This window comes from Acomys russatus, chromosome 11, assembly GCF_903995435.1.
Source record: "Acomys russatus chromosome 11, mAcoRus1.1, whole genome shotgun sequence".
Classification (NCBI taxonomy): Eukaryota; Metazoa; Chordata; class Mammalia; order Rodentia; family Muridae; genus Acomys; species Acomys russatus.
The window spans coordinates 55,608,425-55,633,154 of NC_067147.1; the positions used below are offsets into that span (position 1 = coordinate 55,608,425).

The 24,730-nt window shown below is 48.3% G+C and overlaps 1 protein-coding gene across 4 annotated transcripts; it reads left to right on the forward strand.

The window, feature by feature from the left end:
• The first annotated feature begins 13,044 nt into the window (after positions 1 to 13,044).
• On the forward strand, positions 13,045 to 24,471 carry U2af1 (U2 small nuclear RNA auxiliary factor 1). Of its 4 annotated transcripts, none has more exons than XM_051153369.1 (8): positions 13,045 to 13,157; positions 16,089 to 16,176; positions 19,786 to 19,852; positions 22,562 to 22,611; positions 22,694 to 22,792; positions 23,116 to 23,249; positions 23,341 to 23,433; positions 24,188 to 24,471. In XM_051153369.1, the coding sequence occupies exons 1-8, from the start codon at positions 13,114 to 13,116 to the stop codon at positions 24,381 to 24,383; spliced, it is 771 nt and encodes a 256-aa protein (XP_051009326.1). In that variant the 5' UTR covers positions 13,045 to 13,113; the 3' UTR covers positions 24,384 to 24,471. The 4 variants fall into 4 exon arrangements, with proteins under 4 accessions (XP_051009326.1, XP_051009325.1, XP_051009327.1 ...); XM_051153368.1 differs by lacking the exon at positions 19,786 to 19,852 and adding an exon at positions 18,936 to 19,002 and having other exon boundaries at positions 13,082 to 13,157; XM_051153370.1 differs by lacking the exon at positions 13,045 to 13,157 and adding an exon at positions 13,687 to 13,791.
• Positions 24,472 to 24,730: the final 259 nt, after the last annotated feature.

Genomic DNA, 24,730 nt, shown 5'->3' on the forward strand with positions numbered 1-24,730 from the left:
TCCGCGCCCCGCTCCAGCTGTGACATTCGTTATCCCTCTTAGAAAGTTGTTCTGCTAGGTGTGGTGGCGCACGCCTTTAATCCCAGCATGCAGGAGGCAGACTCAGGCAGATCTCTGTGAGTTCGAAGCCAGCCTGGTCTATAGAGTGCATGCCAGGACAGCCAGGACTACACAAAGAAACCCTGCCTTGAAAAACAAAGAAAGAAGAAAGGTAGGAAGGAAGGAACGGAACGAACGAACAAAGATCTGTCCCTGAATGCTACAATATCAACCTTCCAGGCAAGATGTGCCTACTGGTACAATGGCTGTTACAGGAGTAATCAACCACTTTCTACATGGACTTGAGGCCAGCTCCAAATGCGTTAACTCATGCAAACCTTATTAAAAGCTCATGGCTAGTGAAGTCACAGGTGCTAACCGGAAACCTACTAGTACTGTTTTACTAAATGGACACATTGTCAAACTACCTTCTAAACACTCGCGTTCAGACTTGTAGGTTAGTGCTGCTCTCACCCTTGGTCAGAGAAACTTCTTGTGGCTATGGGTAGCAGTCAATCCACAGACTTCTAGCAAGCCAAAGTGCTGAGAGCAAGTGACTGTTAAGTGATCAGAGCTAACTGGAACATTTATACCGACACACTCAAGTGTCAAGGAACATCTCAGAAGAAGGGATGGAGGGAATAGAAGAGCTTGGGGGGGGGGCTGTAAAATGCTCTATTCCAGACATGGCAAGGCCGATGCTCCCATGAACCCACAGAAGCTGCCTGAACAAAATCGAGACAGTGGGCATTTCACCGTGGATAGAAGAGGGGGTATTGGCAGTTGGTGGCTTCTGGGAGAAAGGAAGTCATTTTTCTTTGGGGGTATTAACCACATTTGGACAGATGGTTTCACAGCCACAAGCATGCAGGCTATAATATAGAACTTTGAGCCGGGCATAGTAGCACACACCTTTAATCCCAGAACTCGGGAAGCAGAGGCAGGCGGATCACTGTGCATTCAAGGCCAGCCTGGTCTACAAAGTGAGTCCAGGACAGCCAAGGCAACACAGAGAAACTCTGTCTCAAAAAAAGCAAAATAAATAAATAAATAAATCTAAACATTTACTCTCTGGGGAAACTTTAGGAGTCACTAAGCCCACGATCATCAGTGTCTGGCCGGGCATGTTTCTGTCTGAAATGCCCTGATCTAGCTGTAGTTGGCGCCATGTGCCTTTAATTCCAGCACTCAGGAGGCAGAGGCAGGCAAGACTGTGAATTCAGGGCCAGTATGGTCTACCTAGCAAGTTCCAGCCATGGCTACATAGTGAGACTCTGTCTCAAAAAAGGGGGGAGGGGGCACTTACCGCTCTTCCAAAGAACCTGAGTTTGATTTTTGGCACCCACATTGGTCACCTCACAATCACCTGTAACTCCAGATCCAGTGCCCTCCTCTGGCCTCCCTAGGCACCTTCAAACACAGCATTAACTCACACAGACACCCATGTACACATAAATAAAGTAAGTCCTGGGTGGGAGGAGTCAAGACAGTGTTTCCTGTGTAGCCCTGGCTATCCTGGAACTCACTCTGTAGACTGAGATGGCCTCGAACTCAGAGATATGCCTGCTTCTGCCTCCCACTGCTAGAACTAAAGGCGCGTGCCACTACCACCCAGCTTAAAATAAATATTTTTTTGTTTGTTTGTTTGGTTGGTTGGTTTTTTTGAGACAGGGTTTCTCTGTATAGCCTTGGCTGTCCTGGACTTGCTTTGTAGACCATGCAGGGCTCAAACTCACAATGATCCACCTGCCTCTGCCTTAAAATAAATCTTTTAAGGCACTAAATATGACTCAAAGGAAGAGCCTTCCTGATATGAGACCCAAGAGGGCACAGCATCTTCTGATTGACTCTGTTGAGAAAATTTTACTAGAGAAAATTTCTCTGCCATTTTGCACACATCTTCAAAAGATGGCAAAGGCTCGGCACCCCTTGATTCTGGATTCACAAATGTATTTGGACAAATAGGTGCCACGAGTGGAGCTGAACTCCCAAGTTCACACCAAGTCCTAACCTTCAGTACTTCAGAGGGTGTACTGAGACAGGGGCTTGGAGAGGGTAGTACATGTGGAATGAGATTACACAGGCAGGCCCTAATCCACCATATCCTTGTAGGAAGAACACATTCAAACATAAGGAAAGAGACTGGGGGGGCGGGGCGGTGCACACAAAAAAGACCACACGAGGCTCAGCAAAAAAGATGCTCTGCAGGCCAAAGAGGGAAGCCTTGCAAAGTTTCAGGGGGTGGGGGGTAAGGCAAGAGTGTCCTGAGGAGCCTGCTGGGTAGTATCCCCCTGCCCGGTGTCTCTGAGCTGTGTACTACCAGCCCTCAGTCAGTGTTCCTGTGACACACACACACACACACACACACACACACACACACACACACACACGTTTACTTATTGGTTTCCCCCAAGTACAAGCATAGCAACACAACACTAGGGACTGGGAGAAGCCGATGAGAAGCTGAAAGAGACCTCTCCTGGGTGAAAAGGAGAAAATGCTCAACTCTACAGAAATTGCCAAGCTCTAGGGTGAGAACAGTTGTGCCGCAAAACAGTGAAGAAGGGGCAGGGAGTTTGTGCTGTTGCTACTCAGAATGCAGCGACGGTGGAAAGGGCAGCCATCAAGGGCTTGGTACCCTACAAGGTGCATCCAAGGTCTTGGAACCTACCTTCTGCCCAGGGGAAGAAGAGAGGCTCCCTGACCTTGTCACACAGCCCTGCATGCTTGCTCTATGGAGAGCCTATCATCTCCACTACATGGGCAATGCCTTACAAGGCTTTCTGGAGATGGAGATGGAGGTCCAGAACTCCTGTTAGGGGTGTGGATGGATCCCTGGGACTCTACAAATCTGCATGCATGGATGATTTTCAAATGACCTCAGTTTCGGGGGTGGGGAGGAGGGGCACTGCTGGATCAGTGCTGATTCTGTGGCCCTCGGGACCACTTGTGCTTTATTGCAGGTTTAAAGCTGTAAATTGTAGAACTGAGTCCAAGCCAGGCATCTCATTTAAGTGCAAACATCAGCCCGTGCCTGAACTATGTCACCGAATAGATTTGCAGTCTCCTTCCTAATTGCTAATTGCTTTAAGGAACAAACTAGAAAAAAAGTCGCCGTTATCCATAATTATCACTTGATTACACTGAAACCAATTTTGTCCTGTGAAGGGTGGAGCGTTCATAAAGCAACCAACCTGCACGCGGCCGCGCATTCTGCCATCTGAGGGGCAACAGCGTGAATTCTTTGTCCCATCTTCTTTTCGGGTTACCCAAGTTGCCAGCATGGTGCTTCTGCTTTGGGGTATTAGTAAGTTACAGAATCACAAACTCACCAACCCTGGCCAGCAGTCTCAATCCCCCTTGACTGGGACCTGGGAAGTGGCCAGCCCAGCATGTCCCATCAACAGGTGATGTCCCCACTTGCAGGTTGAAAAAAAATCCATTTCCCCAAGTCAAGGAAAGACAAAAGACTAGTCTCCTGGACCTCAAGGGTCTGAGCAGACAGGAGTCCCTGTGGGAACTCATATCACAGACCCATGCTGAGGACTGAGCTGCTAAAAGCCTGAATGCAAATGGCCACCCACCTGCATCCAGCATCCTGGGGAACCTACAAGGGAGGCCTTAGGCTGCGGAAGCTGCAGGAACAAACGTTACTCTTGACCCAGGAGATGGGAGTGTAGGCTTGATGTCAGATATTCTCAAGAGAGGAGTCAGGAGCAAGGTGCCAGAAGTGGGGAGATGTCAGGAAAGTACTCCAGTTAACCATGTGTTTGAAGAGACATTTCTACTGAGTGTCATGTGCCGTAAGTGTGGGCTATGTGTGTGATTGTGTATCTATAGAGTGGAGTTGGGTGGAGTTGGGGATAAATATGTGTATAAAATTTGTGTATAAAAGAGTGTCCTTCCAGCGAGGTACAGTGGCACATGCCTTTAATCCCAGCACTTGGGAAGCAGAGATAGGTGGATCACTGTGAGTTCGAGGTCAGCCTGGTCTACAAAACAAGTCCAGGACAGCCAAGCTAACACAAAGAAACCCTGTCTCAATAAATAAATAAATAAATAAATAAATAAATAAATAAATAAATAAAAATAGAGTGTCCTTGGTGGAGTGTAGACCTTCACCTTGCGGACCCCTCCCCCCCCCACCTTCTCCAGTGTCTAAGCATAGATGCCTGGCAAGAAGGCCCTAGTGACTTGCTTCCATGTCCTCCCCGTCTGGTTTGGACAGCAGATTTCCACCCAACCTCAGCATTCCCGCTTCACTGCACAGGGCTCAGCCACCCCACCCTGGCAGAGCTGACATCTGCTTGGATTCCTGCGACGCCAGCAGTCTGCTGCGCAGTCAGAAAGCTTCGTTCGATTTTCCACCCCAGGGGCCAGGGCTCCTGCACAAAGCAAGCACAGGGCGACCAGCATTGTGGTGGGACAGCAGGAATGCGCCCTGCTAAGCCCTGGCCCCAGCCTCAGGGGTCAGCAGGTCAGACAGGACTGTCTGCTGCCGACACCACCACATCCGGGAAAGGAATGAGGGCCAGTCTTGCTTGCCAACCCCTCCCAGGGCAAAGCTGCTGGCTGTGCATCAGTGAAAACCCCCCACCGAGCATCTGAAGAGGCCAGCCTGGGAATTGACCCACACCCCACCCCCATCAAGGACTCAGAGGGAAATGCTGTTCTTTTTCTTTTCTTTTTTTTTTTTTTTTTTTTTTTTTTTTTTTTTGGTTTTTCGAGACAGGGTTTCTCTGTGTAGCCTTGGCTGTCCTGGACTCACTTTGTAGACCAGGCTGGCCTCAAACTCACAGCGATCCCCGCCTGCCTCTGCCTCCCGACTGCTGGGATTAAAGGCGTGCGCCACCACGTCTGGCAGAAATGCTGTTCTTAACCTTTAATTGTCAGGGTGATAGCTCTGTCTACTATACTTTAACTCTTAACTTTCAGGCTGGTAGCCTTTTCATTTGGGGTCACTGTTTGAGGCAAGAAACTCTCTCTCTAGCTGTACTTTAGCTCTTAAACTTTCAGGCTGGTGGGCTTGCTATTTTGAATCACTACTTGAGATGAGAAACCACAAATATATCTATATTGTAGGATTGCGGAATCATCAATTCATTTAAACAGCACTATGACATGAGTGTACATCTTCAATATAATCTGCAGGAAATCTGCCCAGCAGAGCAAAGCGATAGACAGTGGGGAGGGGGGTCTCTACCAAAGCGATAGACAGTGGGGGTGGGTCTCTACCAAAGCGATAGACAGTGGGGGGATCTCTACCAAAGCGATAGACAGTGGGGGGTCTCTACCATGGCAGATAAATGAGACAAGCATGGAAAGGTGATATGGCAACAAGCAGTCTTGAGGCAAAAAGCCCTGGAGATACACCCATCCGTCGTCAGCCATGCACAAACCACCGGGCTGCCTCCAGGATGTTTGCTTGCCTGCTTTGGCCAATCCAGCATCCAATGCTCCCAGCACGTTCCGTTCCTTCTCAAGGCTGTGTTATACCCTATCCTCCAGACGAGCTGCATCTTAGAAAGATGCTGGGATCCTGGTGGGATGTGGACAAGCTAAGATCAGGTCCTCAGGGAGCTCCCAGAGGAGGAGCAAGCTTAAAGAGCCTTACTGGGACAAGAGGTGTGGGTCATTTGGTAGAGTGCTTGCCTAGCATGCATACGGTCCAGGGTTCAATCCTGAACCCTGATTAAAATGAGTAGGGTACTGCATACCTGTGATCACAGCATGTGGTGGCAGAGGCAGGAGAATTATAGTTTCAAGTCTTGGCTGCATAGTGAATTGGAGGCTAGCCTGGGCTACAAGAGACCCTGGCTTTGTGGTCAGACATCTTCCATGCTGCAGCAAAAGCTATTGTTCTGGTTCCAACCCTGCTTGGCTCTGTTCTTCCCCCAGGGGCCTCAGAGTGCTGCAACAGGGGGCTGCACCACAGTGACACAAACAGACTCTTGGCAAAAGTGTGAAACTTAAGTGGGTCCCAAAATCTACAGGAAATGGTGCAGGTGGAAGTGCAGATGGCAGGGTGTGCCTCCAAGGAGCCAGCACATGTACCCTTGCTATACCAATTTCCAGAGGGCTGGAGGCTTTTCTGTACACCAGAACCCAGCCACAGAGCCCTAGAACACCCCCGACCCAGGGTTCCAGAAGAAACTGGAATTCTATTTCCAGGGAGCCTTCAGATGGTGACCCCAGGGGTTATAGAGAACCCCCACTGTTGACAGGAGGGCTGGTGGAAGCACTGTTTTTAGGGAGTTCTAGACTTGGGGAGAGAAAGGAAAGGCCACCTGCAAAGATACTTGCAAGATGCAATAACAAAAGCCAAGGAAATTAACTCAGCACACAAAGTATTCATGAGGCAAAGAGAAGATTAGTCATTATTTAGAAGTCATTGCTAATGGTAGGTATGACCACAGAGAAAGAGTATTTATTTATTTATTTAAAATATTTTCTATTTAATTTTAATTTATATGCGTTGCTGTGAGGGTGTCAGATCTTGGAGTTACAGACAGTTGTGAGCTGCCACGTGGGTGCTGGGAATTGAACCCTGGGTCCTTTAGAAGAGCAGGCAGTGCTCTTAACCACTGAGCCATCTCTCCAGCCCTATTTACTTACTTATTTATTTATTTATTTATTTATTTATTTATTGTGAGACAGTGTTTTTCTATGTAGCCCTGACTAGCCTGGAACTCTGTAGACCAAGTTGACCTCCAACTCAAAGATCTACCTGCCTCTGCCTCCAGAGTGTGGGATTAAAGGCATGTGCCAACACACCCAGTATTTTGTTTTTTGAGACAAGGTTTCTCTGTGTGATAGCCCTGGCTGTCCTGGACTTGCTCTGTAGAGCAGGCTGGCCTTGAACTCACGGTGATTCACCTGCCTCTGCCTCCTGAGTGCTGAGATTACTGATGTATGCCACCACCCACCACACCCGGTCCCATACCTAGTGTTTATCTGTGAGATTTTAATTATTTTATTTATTTGTGTGTGTGTGTGTGTGTGTGTGTGTGTGTGTGTGTGTGTGTGTTGGAATTTCACTTGTGTGTAGATACCTACAGAGGGCATCAAATGCTCTGGACCTGGAATTACAAGTGGCTATGTGCCACCCAGTGTGGGTGCTAGGAGTCAAACTCCAGTCCTGTGGAAGAGCTGCAAATGCTCTTAACTGCTAAGCCATCTCTTCAACTCAAAAAGGGTTTATTTTAGTTCCAGTTCCAGGTTATAGGACACCATAGCATGGAAATCATAGCATCGGGAGCTCGAGAGAGCTAGTCACAAGACAGCAGCACTCAAGCACAGAAACAATGGTGCATGCATTCCCATGCCACACCCCTGCTCTCCCTTTCATTTGTGCCACAGCCCAGCCCATGAATGGTGGCACCCACATTCAGGATGAGCTTTTTCTCTTCTCAGTTATCTGGAATTAAAAAAAAAAAATCCTAGGGGCTGGAGAGACGACTCAGAGGTTAAGGGTCCTGAGGACAATTCCCAGCAACCACATGGTGGCTCACAACCATCCAGAATGTGATCTTATGCCCTCTTCTGGCTGTGGGTGTACATGCAGACAGAGCACTGTATTCATAATAATAAATAAATCTTTTTTTTTTTAAATCCCTAACATTGAGTGAAAGTGATGCATGCCTTCCAGCACTCTGGAGGCAAAAGCAGGCATATCTCTGTGAATTCGAGGCCAGCCTAATCTACAGAGCAAGTTCCAGGACAGCCAGGGATACACAAATAAAACCAGTCCCGAAAGCCAACAAAAACAGTAACAACAAAAAGATGCTAACTCTCTTGGCTAAAGGACTTCACATGGTAGGCCCTGGAACGAGCCAAGATCCGAGAGTCCCACACACAAGTCTTAAGCCTTGTTAATGACTGTACTTCATGTGGGGTATCTACGCACATCTTCCCCTATTTTCTGTTGCTGTAACAGACTGCTTCAGAGTGGATAATTTATAATGAACAGAGATTTGTTTGGCTCAAGCTGAGAAATCCAAGAGCATAGTTTTGCCACCTGACAAAGGTCTTGGTGCCATATCATGCCACAACACAACAAAGAAGGGCAGAAAAAGAGGAAAGGCATGAGCCACCTTTATCAGGACCCTACTCCCACCACCGGAAGAACCTTCATCTGGCCTCCTAGGCAGAGCCCTCCTGGTTCACACCTTGGAAACGCCCCACCTCTCCACACGGTGGCGCTAGAGACCAGGTTTCCCCACACGAGTTCTGCCTGGGCCGACTACAGCAACTGGCCTGCGTTAAAGGGAAGTGGCAGACCCAGCAGAAACCCACCAACCATGGTTGTTTTATACCCAGTCAGCCAAACCGAAGCGCACCCCCCCCCCCCCCGCCCATGGCCTCTGCCCAGCCAAAGCTCCCTGGGAGTGTCTTTCCTGAGTGTCCACTCGCCTCCCCTAGGCTCCTTTGGTTCTAGATTCTTCTCCTCCCCTGGTATCACCCAACCCATCTCCTCCCGCTCTCTCCTCCCAGCGCCCCAAGCTCCATGTTTTCAAGCACTGAGACAAGTGCTGAGACATGGCCCTTGCCACAAGTTCCAGGATAACTCAGGATTTACTTGCTTGTTTGGTTGGTTGGTTGGTTTGGTTTTCTGTTTGTTTGTTTGTTTGCATGCTTGACTGATTGGTTGGGTTTTTTGTTCTTTTGTTTTGTTTTATTCTGAGACAAGGTTTCTTTATGTGCCCCCAGGCTAGTCTGGAGCTCACGATGTAGCCAAAGATGATCTTGAATTAGTGGCAACCATCTTTCCTCAGACTCCTGAGTTAGAGATATGAGCCACCACACCCAGCAAGTCCGAGGAAAAGAAGCCCAGCCCCATGAACAGTCATCCCCCACTGTCCTTCCCAAGCCCTGGGCAACCTTATAACACACAACAACAACAACAACAAATTCTTTAAAACCTTACTAAAACAATCTAGATGAGCAGGGTGTGGTGGCAGCACTGAGAGGCAGAGGCTGGCCAATCTCAGTGAGTTCAAGGCCAGCCTGGTCTACAACCAGGACAGCCACAGCTACACAGAGAAACCCTGTCTCCAAAAACCAAAAGGAAAAAGAAAACAACCTAATTTAAAAATTGGCTGTGAGCCGGGCAGTGGTGGCGCACGCCTTTAATCCCAGCACTCAGGAGGCAGAAGCAGGTGGATCGCTGTGAGTTTGAGGCCAGCCTGGGCTACAAAGTAAGTCCAGGACAGCCAAGGCTACGCAGAGAAACCCTGTCTCGAAAAACAAAAACAAACAAACAAACAAAACCCCAAAACACTACAGTTCTAGGTGTCAGGCTCCTAGAACTGGAGTTATAGACAGTTGTGAGCCATGTGGGTTCTGGAAATTGAACCCAGGGCTTTTGGAAGAGCATCTGGTGCTCTTAAGTGCTAAGGCATCTCTCCAGCCCAAATTTTGTAATTTTTATTTTATGTGTGTGGCTAAATGTCTGTGTGCTCACTATTTGTATGCAGTACCCAAAGAGACCAGAAGAGGGCACTGGAACTAGAATTACAGACAGCTGTGAACTGCCCTGTGGCTGAACTTTCTCTCAAAGAGTACACATTTTTATACAAATAGTTACAAAGTCTCATTTGCAAGGATCATGGAAATAGAAGGAAATTAGCGGCATTCTTTCAGAAAACATTGAAACAAACTAACCAGTATCAACTGAAAACAAAGAACAAATAGTATCTATTTTATGACCTATCAGGGCCGGCTCCAGGATTCCAAATAAAATAAATTCACATTTTTGCAACTAAATAACTCATGCCAGCAGAGGGATCGCATTACACCTGGCTTCCAGTTGACTGTGTGGTCACTACTACCTAAATAGTAACAAAGTGACTTGTTAAATACAAGGTAATTACACACTGGGATCTTTCTGATGTTGATTGCTGGGAAAGCTTTAAACTTAAGTGGGCTGTGTAGAAGCTAAATGCCTGTCTGTATTGATACCTTATGAGTCAACAGGTTCACGTGTTAGAGGTCCTGAGAGTAAATGTGAGCATCAGAGGCAGGCGTGGTGGTGCATACCTTTAATCTCAGCACTTGGGAGGCAGAGGCAAGTGGATCTCTGTGAGTTCGAGGCCAGCCTGGTCTATAAAGCGAGTCCAGGACAGCCAAGGCTACACAGAGAAACTGTCTCAAACAAACAAACAAAGTGGGCATCAGAGGGAATGGAAGGGAGTCTCAACTTCTGAGGCAGCACCAGGAAGTAAGAGTCTAAGTCACCAGACTTATGACTGAGCTGGGTTTTTGTTGTTGTTGCTGCTCTTGTTTTTGTTTTTGTTTTCTATTACTATTTGTTTGGGTTGGGTTGGTTTTGGGTTTTTTTGAGAAAGAGTCTCTATATTATCCTGGCTGTTCTGGAGCTTGCTATGTAGACCAGGCGGGCCTTAAATTACCAGACTCTACTGACTTTGATTCTTGAAGACTGGCCTTAAAGCTGTGCACCACCATGCCAGAGTTGGCTGGATGTTGTTTTGTTTTTGTTGTGGTGGTGGTGGTGATGGGTTTTTTTTTTTGTTTGTTTGTTTGTTTTGTTTGTTTGTTTTTGTGTTTTTTTTTTAATGGGGAAGGCAGAGGCAGGTGGGTCTGCCAATTTGGGGCCAGCCTGGTCTATATAGTAAATTCCAGGACAACCAAGGCTGCATAGTGAGATCCTGTCTCAAAAAAATAAGACAAAATCCGAGTGGTGGTAGATTCACTTGGGTGACAGAGGCAGGCTTATCTATGAGTCCAAGACTAGCCTGGTCTACAGAATGAGTTCCAGCACAGCCAGGGGTACAGAGAAACGTTGTCTCTCAAAAGCATTAAAATTAAAAACAAAACAAAATTTAAAAAAGAAAGAAAGAATTGCTTTGGCCCAGAGACCATGGGAGCACACAGTGAAGGGGCTAGTCAATTGTCTTGTTTTTTGTTTGTTTAATTTTTTTTTTCTTTTTTGTTTTTGGAGACAGGGGTTTCTCTGTGTAGCCTTGGCCATCCTGGACTCACTTTGTAGACCAGGCTGGCCTCGAACTCACAGCAATCCGTCTGCCTCTGCCTCCCAAGTGCTGGGATTAAAGGCGTGCACCACGACGCCCGGCTGTTTTTTTAATTTTTCGAGACAGAGTTTCCTCTGTGTAGCCTTGGCTGTCCTGGACTCACTTTGTAGACCAGACTGGCCTTGAACTCACAGGGATCTGCCTGCCTCTGCCTCCTGAGTGCCAGGATTAAAGGAGTGCACCACCTCACCTGGCTCAATTGTCTAAACATTTGCAATTGTGAATGTGGTGGTGTTGGCATTAAATCTTGCAAAGACAGACAGTGCCAACATCTACCTATCAGTGGTGGGACATCCGAATACTTCTCGAGGCATTTATCGTCTCTGTCTTAAAGGAAATAAAACTTCTTTCACAAAGAGAGGGAAAAGTAAATGTCAGAAACATGACTATTCAAAAGACGTTCAGGATGTGTTGAGCGGCTGTGCAGAATATCAAAGCCTGCCTTTTCTTTCATGCCAGCTTATCTGTTAGGAGTTTATGGAACTTACCAAGCCAGCCAGGCAGGACACATTTCCTGGTTCCTTTGCATAAGAGGCAAAATGCCCAAGTTCACACCTGAAGCCTTTTCCACCCTGCCAGCTTCACCGTGCCACCTGTTGTTCCTCTCTTCGCCCACCCGGCCTCCTCAGGCCCTGGCACCTGTTCAAACTATAGTTTTCCACACAGCAGATTCACAGAAAACCTGCCAGGGTGGTTTTCAGCTGTTTCTGGGTAAGAAGCTTTCCATGGTGACAGGTGGCTTTCCACCCTGGCACATTTGCATATTCATGCTCACCTTTAAAGTTCAGCTGCTCCTGCTACATTGCAGCTTGTCATGACCAGCATAACCACTCCCCGACATATGGTGGCGTCCTCACTGCCAGCTCCATTACTGGCAAAGATATTCCCACATTTGCACTTATACATATTCCCTCTCTCTCTCTCTCTCTCTCTCTCTCTCTCTCTCTCTCTCTCTCTCTCTCTCTCTCTCTCTCTCTCGGCTTTTCCAGACAAGGTTGGTTTCTCTCGGTAGCCCTGGCTGGTCTGGTACCCACTCTGTATACCAGGCTAACCTTGCTCTACCTGCCTGTCTCTCAATTTATGTTTTGTTTTTGTTTTTCGAGACAGGGTTTCTGTGTGTAGCCTTGGCCATCCTGGACTCACTTTGTAGACCAGGCTGGCCTCGAACTCACAGGGATCCGCCTGCCTCTGCCTCCCGAGTGCTGGGATTAAAGGCGTGCGCCACCACGCCCGGCTCTGTCTCTCAATTTAAAGGAATGTGCCGCCTCCACCACGGTGGCTCATGCCTTTGATTCCAGCACTCAGGAAACAAAGGAAGGTGCATCTTTGAGTTCAAGGCTAGCCTGGTCTACAGAGTGAGTTCCAGGACAGCCAGGGCTACAACAGAGAAACCCTGTCTGGAAAAACCTAAAAACAAAACAAAAAGTGAACAGATGCCTTGTGTGTTCAGGGCCTTGGGAACCAGGAGGAATTGATTTCTCCGGGTTCGTCCTCGGGTGGAAGAGGCTCCATAGGCAGAGACAGCAGGCAAAGTCATCAAACCAAGAAAGATGACCCCATAGCCTGGGTCTCAGCCTGAGATAACGGGATTAGGCTCTGCCTAGAAATTTGGTAATTTGAAGGTGAGCTGGTGAGCTATAGGTTTCAATTCCTCGAGGAAGCCAGACAGGGATTCTTGTCTACAGCTGCACCAGTGGGAGGTCTGGGACAGGATAGCCAACAAGGGGAGAGGGCGCGGTCCCAGCGGCGGGAGCGGGAAACTGCGGTGCTGAGCACGCGCGGAACCGCTGCGCGCGGGACCCACCAGGGCGGCAGGGAGTGCGCAGGCGCCAGAGTCGGAGGGTGGAGCCTCAGCCCGCTCTTCGTCCCGCCTCCGCGCCAGCAGCGTCTCTCCCAATTGGGCGACGCCTCTACGACGGGCGGGCGGGGGGCGGGGGGAGCGCCGTCGCGTCCGGTGACGTCTCCCGCGGACGTCGATACAGTCGGCGGCGTCGACTGCCGAGTCGGACTCGTCCGCTGGAAAATGGCGGAATACTTGGCCTCCATCTTCGGCACCGAGAAAGACAAGTGAGTAGGGCCGCCCTGCCGGGACCTGGGCGGGGGTGGTAACGGGCAACGGGTGCGGGCCGAGGCAAGCAGCGGTCGCGTCCAGGTCTAGCGGGTGGCTTGGCCCTGGCGGCCTCGCGCGGCTTGGCCCCGCTGCCTCGTGGGCCGGGCGGCTCGGGCTGGGCCTCGGCGCCTAGGGCTCCACGGTGCCCCACGCCGGGTTCTACGTGGGGCCCTGCTCCACGCCGCGCTCCTGCCGCCGCCCCAGTCTCCTGTGGCGAGATGAACACGTTTCTTGCAACTTCGGGCTTTGAGTGTCGTGTCGGAAGTGCGGTGGCACCGTGCTCGCGAGCACTCAGTCGCTGGGGCTGATGATTGGAAGCGGTTCCGACTGAATAAACCTCCGCCTGCTTAAGTCTTGGTGGACCCGCTTTTTTTTTTTTTTTTTTTAAGGTTTGCATATCCGTAGGTAACTGTTAGGGTAAGTGGAAAAAAATAACAATAGTTCCGCATGTATTTGTATGCCATTGTGGCCCATACTCATTTCCAGTGTGTCGGCCGAATCTTAGGTTAAAGGAAATGTCATCATACGCTTTGAAGGATCATTCCTACTTTGAAAACCTAAAAGTTAATTGTCTGGCTTAATCTGCTATCAGTAAGTAATCACCGTCTTTGTATTTTTGAATTTTGTTATAAGGTTTATGCAGGTATTTGTCACAGTAAGCATTTGCAATAGTAACATTTTTGGTGCCACATTCTCACTGTTGAAAATGTTCTATTTTCCAGGATGGAGGCTGTCTGATCAGGGACCTTTATTATACAGTCTACTGTGTTTGAAAGGGAATGTTTCTAAAAGTCTCATGGCCAAATCGGCAGTCACTTTGGAGACATTTTATTGGGTGCCAGGTCTAGGTCAGTCTTCCAAGAATCAGATGGGATAAAATTCGCGTTCTCAGGAAGTCATGGAGGAAGGCTGTGTGTGTTGTGTTAGTTAAAAAGATGACTAAAATACATTAAAGGCACTGGAGAGGTGACTCAGTGGTTCAGAGTGTGAACTGCTCTTGAATCGGCCAGGAGTTTGGTTTCCTGAATCCACTTCATGCTCTCTGATGTTTCTCTGCCACCTGTAACTCCAGATCTGGGGAGATCTGTTGCCTCTGCCACCACACACACCTGCACTTAGGTATTACACCCCTTCCCACACATATAGGTAGGTCAAAGTAGAACCTTTAAAGTACTTTAAAATCAATGTCCAAAACCAGGTGTTGTGGTACACTTTGTCCCAGCATTCCAGAGACAGAGGTAGGTGGATCTCTGAGTTCCAGGACAGCCAGAACTACATACAGGCCCTGTTTCACATGCACATTTGTTTGGTGCTATGGAAGATTGCAGTCTCTAAATTCTGGGGTTACAGAGAATATGGCCTGGAACATAGTGAAATGTGTGTGCCAGTTCTGCCATGAGGTTTCCCTGCCTTGATGCCGAAAGGCTGGGACTTACAGAACTTAGGGCATAGTAGTCTGCCCCTGGGTTCATAGCTGTGTTGAAGGGCCATCTTAGCAAACTATTTAGGATTTTTTGGTTGGTTGGTTTTGGTCTTCAGAAACAAGATTTCTCTGTGTAACATTGGGTAGCTGTCCTGGACTCACTTTGCAGACCAGGCTGGCCTTGAACTCAGAGATATGCTTGCCTCTGCCTCAGTGCTGGGATTAAAGGTGTGCACCACCACTGCCCAGCAGTTAAACAAACAAACAAAAAACTAGGTTACTTATGTTATTACATCTGAAACAGGCGCATGGGGTGCCTCTTAACTTTGGGGTTTTTAAAGGGGAAAAATGTGGGTCTTTACTAATTAAATATTTAGTGGTGATATTATTATAAGCTATATTTTTCTGGGCCCAGCTTGTCTGATAGAAATCACCCTTTTTTTCCTTGTACTTCTTCCCTGCCTCACCCCCCACCCCCCACCCCCCCCCCTACTCCCCGAGACAGAGTTTCTCTGTATAACTTTGGCAGTCCTGGAACTCTCTGTTTGATTTGGTTTCGAGACAGGGTTTCTCTGTGTAGATCCGGCTGTCCTGAACCTGCATTGTAGACCAGGCTGGCCTCGAACTCAGAGATCCCACTGCCTTTGCTTCCCAAGTGCTGGGAGCACAGTTGTTCATCAGGTTCCTCCCCTGAGAAACTTAGATTACTTTCTGATCATCAGTAGAGGATAACTGGTCTTCGTGGTCACTAAATTTCACTGAGGTTGAACCTTCAGTCCTTTCTTCATGGTGAGGACTTTTGGTAAAAGTATCAGTGAGGCAGCATTCCTCCCTCTGCAGCTGGCTTCTGAAGGGAAGCTGCACCAAGTACCTGTTCACTCCACGATGGCTTTGGTTGCTTGTGGCAGCACGGAGTATCTGTGGTGCTAAGGGCCTTGATGGCAGGCAAGATGCTCCTGTGTGGTTCCTCAGGCTGGGTCTCTGGATAGCACATTTGCACTGAGGTGAAGCCAAGACACCTGGTTGCTGCAGAGCAGTTTGGAGCTTCCCTCTTGGTTTGGTGGCGAGTTGGAGACAGCCTCCGCTGGCCTTTCAGTTCTCTGTAGATAATGATAGCACTCCCGTGTGGCTGTGCACACACCTCAGTTCCGGAAACAGCACCTCGTTGGCAGTGTCCTGTTCTTATAGGTGGCATCCAGGATCCAGAGGGAGACAGTCTTTAAAAAAGCAAAGAAAATATTACACAGAGAGGGGGTTTGGAGTAACAGGAAGCTGGTTAGAGTTAGAACACTTCTGTGGGGAGCTAGGGTAATGACCACTGACATACTGTCTGCAAGAGGAAACAGCCAGCAAGAACTGCCTAACTTCTGTCATCTGGAAGAAAAGGAGCTGGGAAGTAGGATGAAGGTAATGGTGTTCCTGCCATGTCCTTCCAGAACTAATCGGATCTTATTTTCCCTTACAGAGTCAACTGTTCATTTTATTTCAAAATTGGAGCATGCCGTCATGGAGACAGATGTTCTCGGTTGCACAATAAACCGACCTTTAGCCAGGTTTGTGTGTTGTTGGGTTATTTATTTATGTATTTATTTTCTTAACGTCAATTATCAAAAGTTCTTGTGCTTTCAGGGACAGTTAATGTTTCCTGCATTTAGCAGGTCACTTTTTTCCCTCTAGTTTTATTTTGCATTTGTTGCAGAGGGTGATGGACCCACCCAGTGGAGAGTCTTGCTGTTCTTAGCCTTAGAGGGGCTTCTTAAAATGTGGCTGGATGTTGGCTGCAGCTGAGGTTCACTGCCCTGTTCTTCCCCTTATGGATAGACACTGGTGGATACAGAGGGATTTCTGCTCACTGGGCAGTAGTGATGTAGTCCCCGGGCAAGGCATGCTGGCATGAGTGTCTGTCAGCAGATCCAGCATGTTCTAATACCCAAGAGGACCCCCTAAGGCATCATGATCATAGAAACTTAATGATAGGCCAGGCTGTGGTGGTGCACACCTTTAATCCCAGCAGAGGCAGGTGGATCTCTTGAGTTCAAGGCCAGCCTGGTCTAGAGTGAGTTCAGGGCTCCAAGGCTACACAGAGAAACCCTGTCTCTAAAAGAAAGAAAATAGGCATAGAGGCCAGAGATTGGAAGTCTTGCTGAGGCTGTCTAGCTTGGGCTGTAGGGTTCTAGCCCACACCTGCTTACAGGGTCCCTTTAAGCTACAGATAAATCTTTTTTGGGGGTATGCATCTTTCTTTCGCATATTTTGCCCTTCTTACATGCTATAATATAATCTTTCTGTAGAAGTTTAAGAAATTGCCCATTTGAGCCAGGTGTGGTGGTGCACGCCTTTAATCCCAGCACTTGAGAGGCAGAGGCAGGTGAATCACTGTGAGTTCGAGGCCAGCCTGGTCTACAAAGCGAGTCCAGGACAGCAAAGGCTATACAGAGAGACCCTGTTTCAAAAACCCCACAGCCTCCCCCCACCCCAAATTACCCATTTAATACAAGGAGGGAGAAGAAAGGGATCTTGCTTTTAGAATGTAAGCCCTCAGGAAACTATGCCTTGGATGGTTTTGTTTTGTTTTGCTTTTAAGATTTATTTATTGTGTGTACGTGCTTCATGCATGTACACCTGCACACCAGAAAAGGACACTAGATCTTATTATAGATGGTTGTGAGCTACCATGTGGGTGCTGGGAATTGAACTTGGAACCTTTGGAAGAGCAAACAGTGTTCTTAACCCCTGAGCCATCTCTCCAGCCCCCAGTAGTGGATGTTTTAGAGGAGAAAGCATAATGATAAGTTTCCTTCCTGATCATCCCTGACTACCCCATGGTTAGTGTAGGAGGTGCCTGTCCTCTAATAACCCTAAAAGTGTCCCTCTCTGTGAATTTTAAGACTATTAGAGCACCTGCTTTAAACTGTGTTATGAATGTGGTGTTTGTCTGACGATTATTAACAAAATCTCCTACCTGACATGGTGGGTGGTTGTAGGCTGCTGACTTTGCATGCCTTCAGTGTCCTTGTGCTGGTTAACATGCATGTGAGGTAGTGGGCAGAGAGACTGTTCTTGTGAGCCAAAAGCCTTTGCTGCCTAAGCACTATGGCCTGGAACAAAGTAGGGAAGAGCAGGCCCCGTAGATCGTAGATCAATGATACAGTAACGGCCTCAGTTGTGTTGGGTTGGCTAGTCAAGTAACTGTAGCTTCCCCTTTACAGTGCTTTCACTACAGTGAGAGCTCTTTATGCCTCAGTACTGGGGAGACCTGCAGGGGGACCAGGCATCCACTTTGCTCCCAGTTGGAAGCTGGGTAAAGTCAGCTCTGAAAAACTTCTGAAGGTGCAGGCCCAGAGTGGTAGAGGACTCAGTGGTTCAGGGTGTGTGGTCTGATGTTCAGCCTTCCTCCCAGGTGGGTTCCAGCAGCAGACCTGTGTCCCAAACACTGTTCCCTACCCTACACCCTTTGAGCACAGCTGGAAGCCAAGCTCACTGGTCTGCTGAGCGCTTAGAGTTGCTCTCTTTATAGCAAGTTGTTGAGAGGCCGTCTGTGCTGTGGGTCACGCAGTCTGTTGGCTAGCATAACGTAGTGTAATTCAGGGTGGGTTTCTTTGTAAGCTCTAGTGATGTGGACGTGAGATTGATGTACTATATTAGCTTACTAACTTAAACATGGTTTGTTTTTTCAGACAACTTGATTTTAAGAAGAACGGTACAGTGTAAGGTTTCAAGTCTGCCTGATCCAGTTTAAAGCACAAGGGCTAAAAGGATTTTTTCCTTAAAAGAAGGATCGCAAAAGAGCAAATGTTTTAACTATTGTATTATGTAAACAGAGACCCACCAAGAAAGTGTAAATAAGAGTCAGGTATCCAAGACAACGGGCGTGGCTGTTTTGCTAAGAGACCTTGAGTGCTGCATACAGTTGAAGTATGCATTTGGTTAAGAGAGATAACTGTGTGGGGAATATGATTATTATGTGACTTTTTAACATGTTCTTGTGTGCTGGCTTGAAGTACAAGAAAATGTTAGTGTTCTCTTCTCTTGTATAGAAGCACTTTATCATTGGTAATGGGGACCACTCAAAACGACAACGGATACAGTTCCTTCTTGGTTGCTGGCTGACTTGACGACCCAAGTCACTGCTCAAACTCTGTTTTCATAATATGATGGTTTTGGTATACTCTGCACAAGACACAAGTGTCTGACTTGTGGCAAAACAACAAACAAACGTTAACCGTTTGCAAACAAACTGTCTCTTTGCAATTGTCTAATATATGCACAGCAGCCAGTAGAATTCCCCTTTTTATTTTTTTTTTCCCCGCAGACCATCTTGATTCAAAACATCTATCGTAATCCCCAAAACAGTGCACAGACGGCTGACGGCTCACACTGTAAGTCCCACAGTTGGAGAAATTTTTTTAAACGATGGTGTTCAAGAGCCCACTCTTAATTGAGACCTAACGCTGGCTCTGAGCTGCTGACATAGAGCTGTTGCAAACAGGACACGGTGCTGGAACCGCGTGGCGCACAGCCAGAACTTGACAGGGGCCACAGGCGCTCAGGAGGCACTTCTCCTAGGGAAAGTCACTGGCCGGCCTCTCCTGTTGACTAACATTTGTCACGAGAGTACCTGCCCACATGAAGCGGGTTTTAACCCGGGTAGCCAATTGCTGGCCTTTACCGTGACTGAACCCTGGCCTTTCTTAAGTTCTTTCTGTAAAGTTAAAATGGTAGGAATATTAAGGAGTCAACAAGGTAAGTTGCCCAGTAAGTGTGGGTTTTATTTCACCATTATGATTTTTCCTCTAGGAAGTGGAGATTTCATGACATGAGATATTGTATTTCTCTGGTACAGCCCTTGGTTGGTCTCAGGTGTGAGCTCTTTTCCTCTCAGTCTCGTCAGCTAAGAGCCAGTGCCGTCCTCGCTTGGCTGGCACTTGGCAGTGGAGAGTCCACTGTGGGCAGACGTGCAATATTGGCATCTCATGAGATCTCCCAGCACTGCAGTGTTAGCGTAGTTCAAGACAGCCACCAACCTAGGGGACACCTCTGCTCTAGAGAAATAACCTGCTCTCTTTTCAGCACTGACTCAACTGAAGCGATCGTCACAGGCAGCCGGTGAAGTGTGTACATTCAATTTCCATAATATAAAGTTGTTGCGTTTTGTATTTCAGACCATTGCCCTCTTGAACATTTACCGTAACCCTCAAAACTCTTCCCAGTCTGCTGACGGTTTGCGCTGTAAGTTCATACAAGTTCCTTCCCCGGTTCCCTGGGCTTGCGTGTCAGAGCTCAGTGTCCACTCCACCTGGTCTGCTGTGCTAGTGTCAAGAGCCGCCCACGTTCCTAGAGGTGGCAGGAGCTGTTGTCCCCTCTCACCTGCTGGAGATCTGAGTTCCTGTCCCTTAGTCAGGATGACAGTGACTGGCAAGGGCACCCCTGAAGTAGTTGGGACTTGCTGCTCTTTGTTCCCTCCGCACTTGGACCGTCACCCTAGGATGCACTGGGATTACAGTGTTCGAGGTCTGCTCTTCCCTCTGAAGAGCAGCAGCATCTGAACGGCTCTCTCGCTTTCTGGAACTCAGTGCAAATTGCTTAGAACTTTTCAGATTTTGTCACTCCATAAACTGCATGTCAGAGGTCACCCTCTTCCGTGAGGGCCTTGTTCTGAGTGTTTCCCAGGTGAGGGTCTGCAGCCCGCACTGACCCACGCAGGTGTGCTGACCAGAAGAGCACTCCGCAGAAGAGATGCTCGGAGTCCAGGCGCCCACTTTGCATAGATAGCATCTCAGCTTCTGGGAGGTAGCGTGCTGCATCTGGCAATAAAGGGTACTCATGGGGCAACAGCTTGAACCTGTATCCGTAAACACTCACTGCAGATTTCTTCATGTGCTGGGAGTTACTATACTTAGGTTGTGATTGCCTACAATGGAACACTGGGATGAAGTCGTGTCCAAACCCAAGGTAGACTCCCTTGGATGGCCAAAGGCTAAAAACCCCAACCTACATGTCTTGGTTGGCCTACCCTGGGTAAATAGATGGTCCCAGGGCCACTGCCCATTGGAGCTGCCCAGGCTAGGAGGCATCTGGTGCTCGTTGAGGGGCCAGGTGTTGTGCAGTGCTGACCCTGACCTGACACTAGAGCAGTCTCTAAAGTGAGAGAGCAGTCACCTGGCAGTCAATCCCTGGTTTAAATACTTGGTTTTATTTTTTCATTTTTAGAAATAAGGTGTATAGGAGGAGGGAAGTGTTTATGTGTGGCTTGATTAAGTAATGTTTGTTCCTATTCCCGCCCTGGGGTACAAGCGAATGGAAAACAGGTGATTGGCAACGATGATTGTTCTTCGTTGCCTGGTTGCTCACTCGGGGACTCTGCTTTGCTGACAGGATGCTGTGTTTGCTGTCTCTATTTGCAATTCACATTTTGAAGTGTACTGTAAACTGACTTTTCGGCTCTTATTAAATCTTCCAGTCTTGGGGGTCCAGGTTGTAGAAAGTAAATGAAACTAACTCTTCATTTTAGAGCAAAGTAGTTACCACCTTGACATGTGTAGAGGAATGCACTTCAGATACACAAATTAAAGTTAAATGTGAACCTTAGTTTTAAGAGTTGCATTTCTGTAAGAAAAGTAGTCGTTTTCTAAGTTATAGTACTTAGAATATACTGAGCCCACTGGTGTTCTGTCTGGTCCATGTCTTGGGTGCTGGTCTCAGTCCTTTTGAATGGAGTAAGTGTAGCTGTCCTAAAACCACCACCAAGTGTCTTTCAGAGACATGAAAGCCTAGAGCTGTGGGGGTGGGGGTACTTTTTCCTGTTCTCATTCCACCCGAATACAGAAGGCCTTGCCTTTAACTGCTACAATCTGCCTGTGGAACAGGCTCCTAAGCCTTTTGCTTTCTAAGCCTTCTCAGCCAGGCCTGGGCACCCCTGAAGGTTTGGTCAGGCACCACATACGCGGGGCAGGCTCTTGTCAAGAGAGCCTGGTGCATTCAATTAAATTTGGGTTTTCAGGCCAGCTCATTTCCTCAAAATTCAAAATATCTAAAGCAACTCCAGATAGAGATTAGAGGGGAGCTGATGTTGTCATAATCAGAATGTGGGTTAGCTCTTAGTTTCAGATACCAAAAGACTTTTGAGGAAGCTCCAAGACACTGCCCCATACCCACCCAAGATGCCCTTGGTGGGCACCAAAAGAGGGAAGTGGGTCTGGGGCTCTCCTCTTGTCCAGAAATACAGCTCACAGAAGGGGTCGGTCAAAGACCCGGCCTGGCCAACAAACCAAATCCCTACCAGGCCCTTGCCAGCTCTTCACCCAACTGGTCTGTGGTGTCTTGGATTGAGGCTGAGGTTGTGCTTGCTGGAATAGCCTGAGCCTGGGCAAAAGTGCTCATGAACAGCCATGACTTCACAGTACTGAGTGTGGCTAACATAGTAAACTTGGTGCAAAGCTTGGAAACACCTCCAACAAGGTCTAACTGTCTTTGTAACAAGACATCCAAAATGCTGCCGTCTGGTGGCTTTGGTTTCCATCACAGCAGGAAGAGTTTTCTAGCAGTCAGTGCTTGGCAGTGTGTAAAGACACATGAGCTCTTGATCACTCACCCTGGGTTCAGCTTCCATTTTGACCTAATAAAAGGGAAATCAGTGTGCTTTCCTGGCCTCCAGTCTTAAGGAAAACATTTTTATTTTTAAACATCTTGATCCAAGAGTCACCTTTTTCCTTGAACTTTGTGTGGCCCTTTTGGTACCAACTAAAGCTGGCTGTGGTTTTGGTAGCCAGGACTGAGGTGGTGGGCATTTAAGATCTCAGCAACTCCAAGGCACAAGCAAGTCGGTGCTCCTGTAGCGTGCAGCTCTGGCCTGGCGTCCTCTAGACAGTCACTGTAGCAGTTGAGCTTGAGGACGGCAAGGCTGCAGGGCTCTCACCAGCGGGGTGTTTTTGGCTGCAGGTGCCGTGAGTGACGTGGAGATGCAGGAGCACTACGATGAGTTCTTTGAGGTAAGTGTCGGGACACGGTGGGAGAGGGGCCGCCATGGGGGCGGGCAGTGTGCAGTGCTCACCAACCTGTGTTCCCCTTCAGGAAGTCTTCACTGAGATGGAAGAAAAGTACGGAGAGGTTGAGGAGATGAATGTCTGTGACAACCTAGGAGACCACCTGGTGGGGAACGTGTATGTCAAGGTACAGACAGATGGGAGCTGTGGGTCGCCAGGCGGCTGTGGCTCTAGTGAGGAGTAATAGCTGGGTAGAAGCTGCTTGGACTGGCTGGGATTAGTCGGTATACTTTGTTTCCTTTTCCAGAATAACACTTAGGGGCGCTCTTTGTGGGTTGGAGTTAAAAGGGAAGGCAACACTAGCTTCCTGGGTCCATCATGAGGGGCCGGGAGGGGCTCTACTGCATCAGCCCATAAGTGTTCTGCCTCTGAGTGTGTAACAGTAGGCGGGTGGAGAACTAGGCGTCAACACAGGAGTGGAGTGGCAAGCATTTTGGTTTGCCTTTCCAGTTCCGACGTGAGGAGGATGCGGAGAAAGCTGTGATCGACTTGAATAATCGTTGGTTTAATGGGCAGCCTATCCATGCAGAGCTGTCCCCAGTGACTGACTTCAGGGAAGCCTGCTGTCGCCAGTACGAAATGGGGTAAGTAAGGATAAGCGCGGCTCTGTGGTGGGGGACAATGCTCAGTCAGCATGGGCACGATGTAACTAACATGTCTGGATGTGGCCCACAGAGAGTGCACAAGAGGAGGCTTCTGTAACTTCATGCATCTGAAGCCGATCTCGAGAGAGCTGAGACGGGAGCTGTATGGGCGCCGGCGCAAGAAGTGAGTCCTCTGGGTGCATGGTGAAGTGGGAGGCTCCCCAGTGCCGAAGGAAAGCAAGCTTGGGACTCCCTCTCCCCCAAGTGTCTGCTTAGATCTTGGTCATCATTTCAATACAAAGTGCTTGGGGGAAGCCTGCCCCTGCGGTACAGAGCGGCACCTGTGCTCCACAACTGTACGCGGCTTTCGGGGTTTTTGATGGTGTGCCAGTTGTCTGGTTTTTCCTGTGTTGTGGGGGAGGGGGGAATGCAGGCACTAGGGCCATCCACTGTACTGCTTACATACGGAGGGGTGCTGGGCTCTTTACTATTCCTGTATCCCAGCAGGGGTCAGGATGAGTCTTGTGAGTTCACTGCTTCTAGATGGTTCCCCTTACACATGGCTCAGAGCATAGACCTTGTTGTGATTGCTTTTATTGCCAGCAAGAAGCAGCTCTCCCGCCCTAAAAATTGGCCTGATAGACTCTGCCTAGCAAGCCCTGAGGAGCAGGTCAGGTTGGAGATGGGCTGTGCTGGCAAGTCAGTGGGTGTCTGTTCTGTGCTGATTTCCCACAGCATTTGGGTTAGTTTTAAAAACAATAGAATGCCAAGTACACCACACATGTTCAGCTTGGAGGTACATTCTTCCTGAAGATAGCATTTAAATTTGAGGTGTGTTTCATACTTGGGGCTTGCAAGCCACCGGCTTCGTGTGTCATCTCTGCAGTCGGGGCTGTCTGTGCTCTGCTTCTGATGCCATTTTCTTGTCCTTGGTCTAGGCATAGATCCAGATCCCGATCTCGGGAGCGGCGTTCGAGGTCCAGAGACCGTGGGCGTGGCGGCGGCGGTGGAGGTGGAGGTGGTGGAGGACGAGAGCGTGACAGGAGGCGGTCAAGAGACAGGGAAAAGATCTGGGCGATTCTGAGCCGAGCCGTTTTTACCGTGTGTCTGCTAGACAGTGTTGTAGTTGGTTGACAAGCCAGTTCATAATGGGATTTTTTTTTAAAAAACAACAAAAAAAAAACAAAGATGGGTTTCTGAATAAAATTTGTAGTGATACAATGCAGTATTGGTATGCCTTCTTGTAAAGTGCATCTTCCTTTTTCTTTTTTTTTAAGATTTATTTATTGCATGGTGGCGCACACCTTTAATCTCAGCACTTGGGAGGCAGAGGCAGGTGGATCTCTGAGTTGGGGGCCAGCCTGGTCTACAAAGCGAGTCCAGGACAGCCAAGGCTACCCAAAGGGACCTTGTCTCAAAAAAATAAAAAATATTCTTTATACAGTATTCTGCCTGCATATGAGTCAACAGGCCAGAAGAGG

Bases quoted from the DNA above. Each gene is read 5' to 3' on its own strand.
- U2af1 (XM_051153369.1), top strand. From the start codon at position 13,114: ATGGCGGAATACTTGGCCTCCATCTTCGGCACCGAGAAAGACAA. The intron at 16,177-19,785 runs GTTTGTGTGTTG...TTTGTATTTCAG, and splicing joins ATAAACCGACCTTTAGCCAG to ACCATTGCCCTCTTGAACAT. The intron at 19,853-22,561 runs GTAAGTTCATAC...TTTTGGCTGCAG, and splicing joins GTCTGCTGACGGTTTGCGCT to GTGCCGTGAGTGACGTGGAG.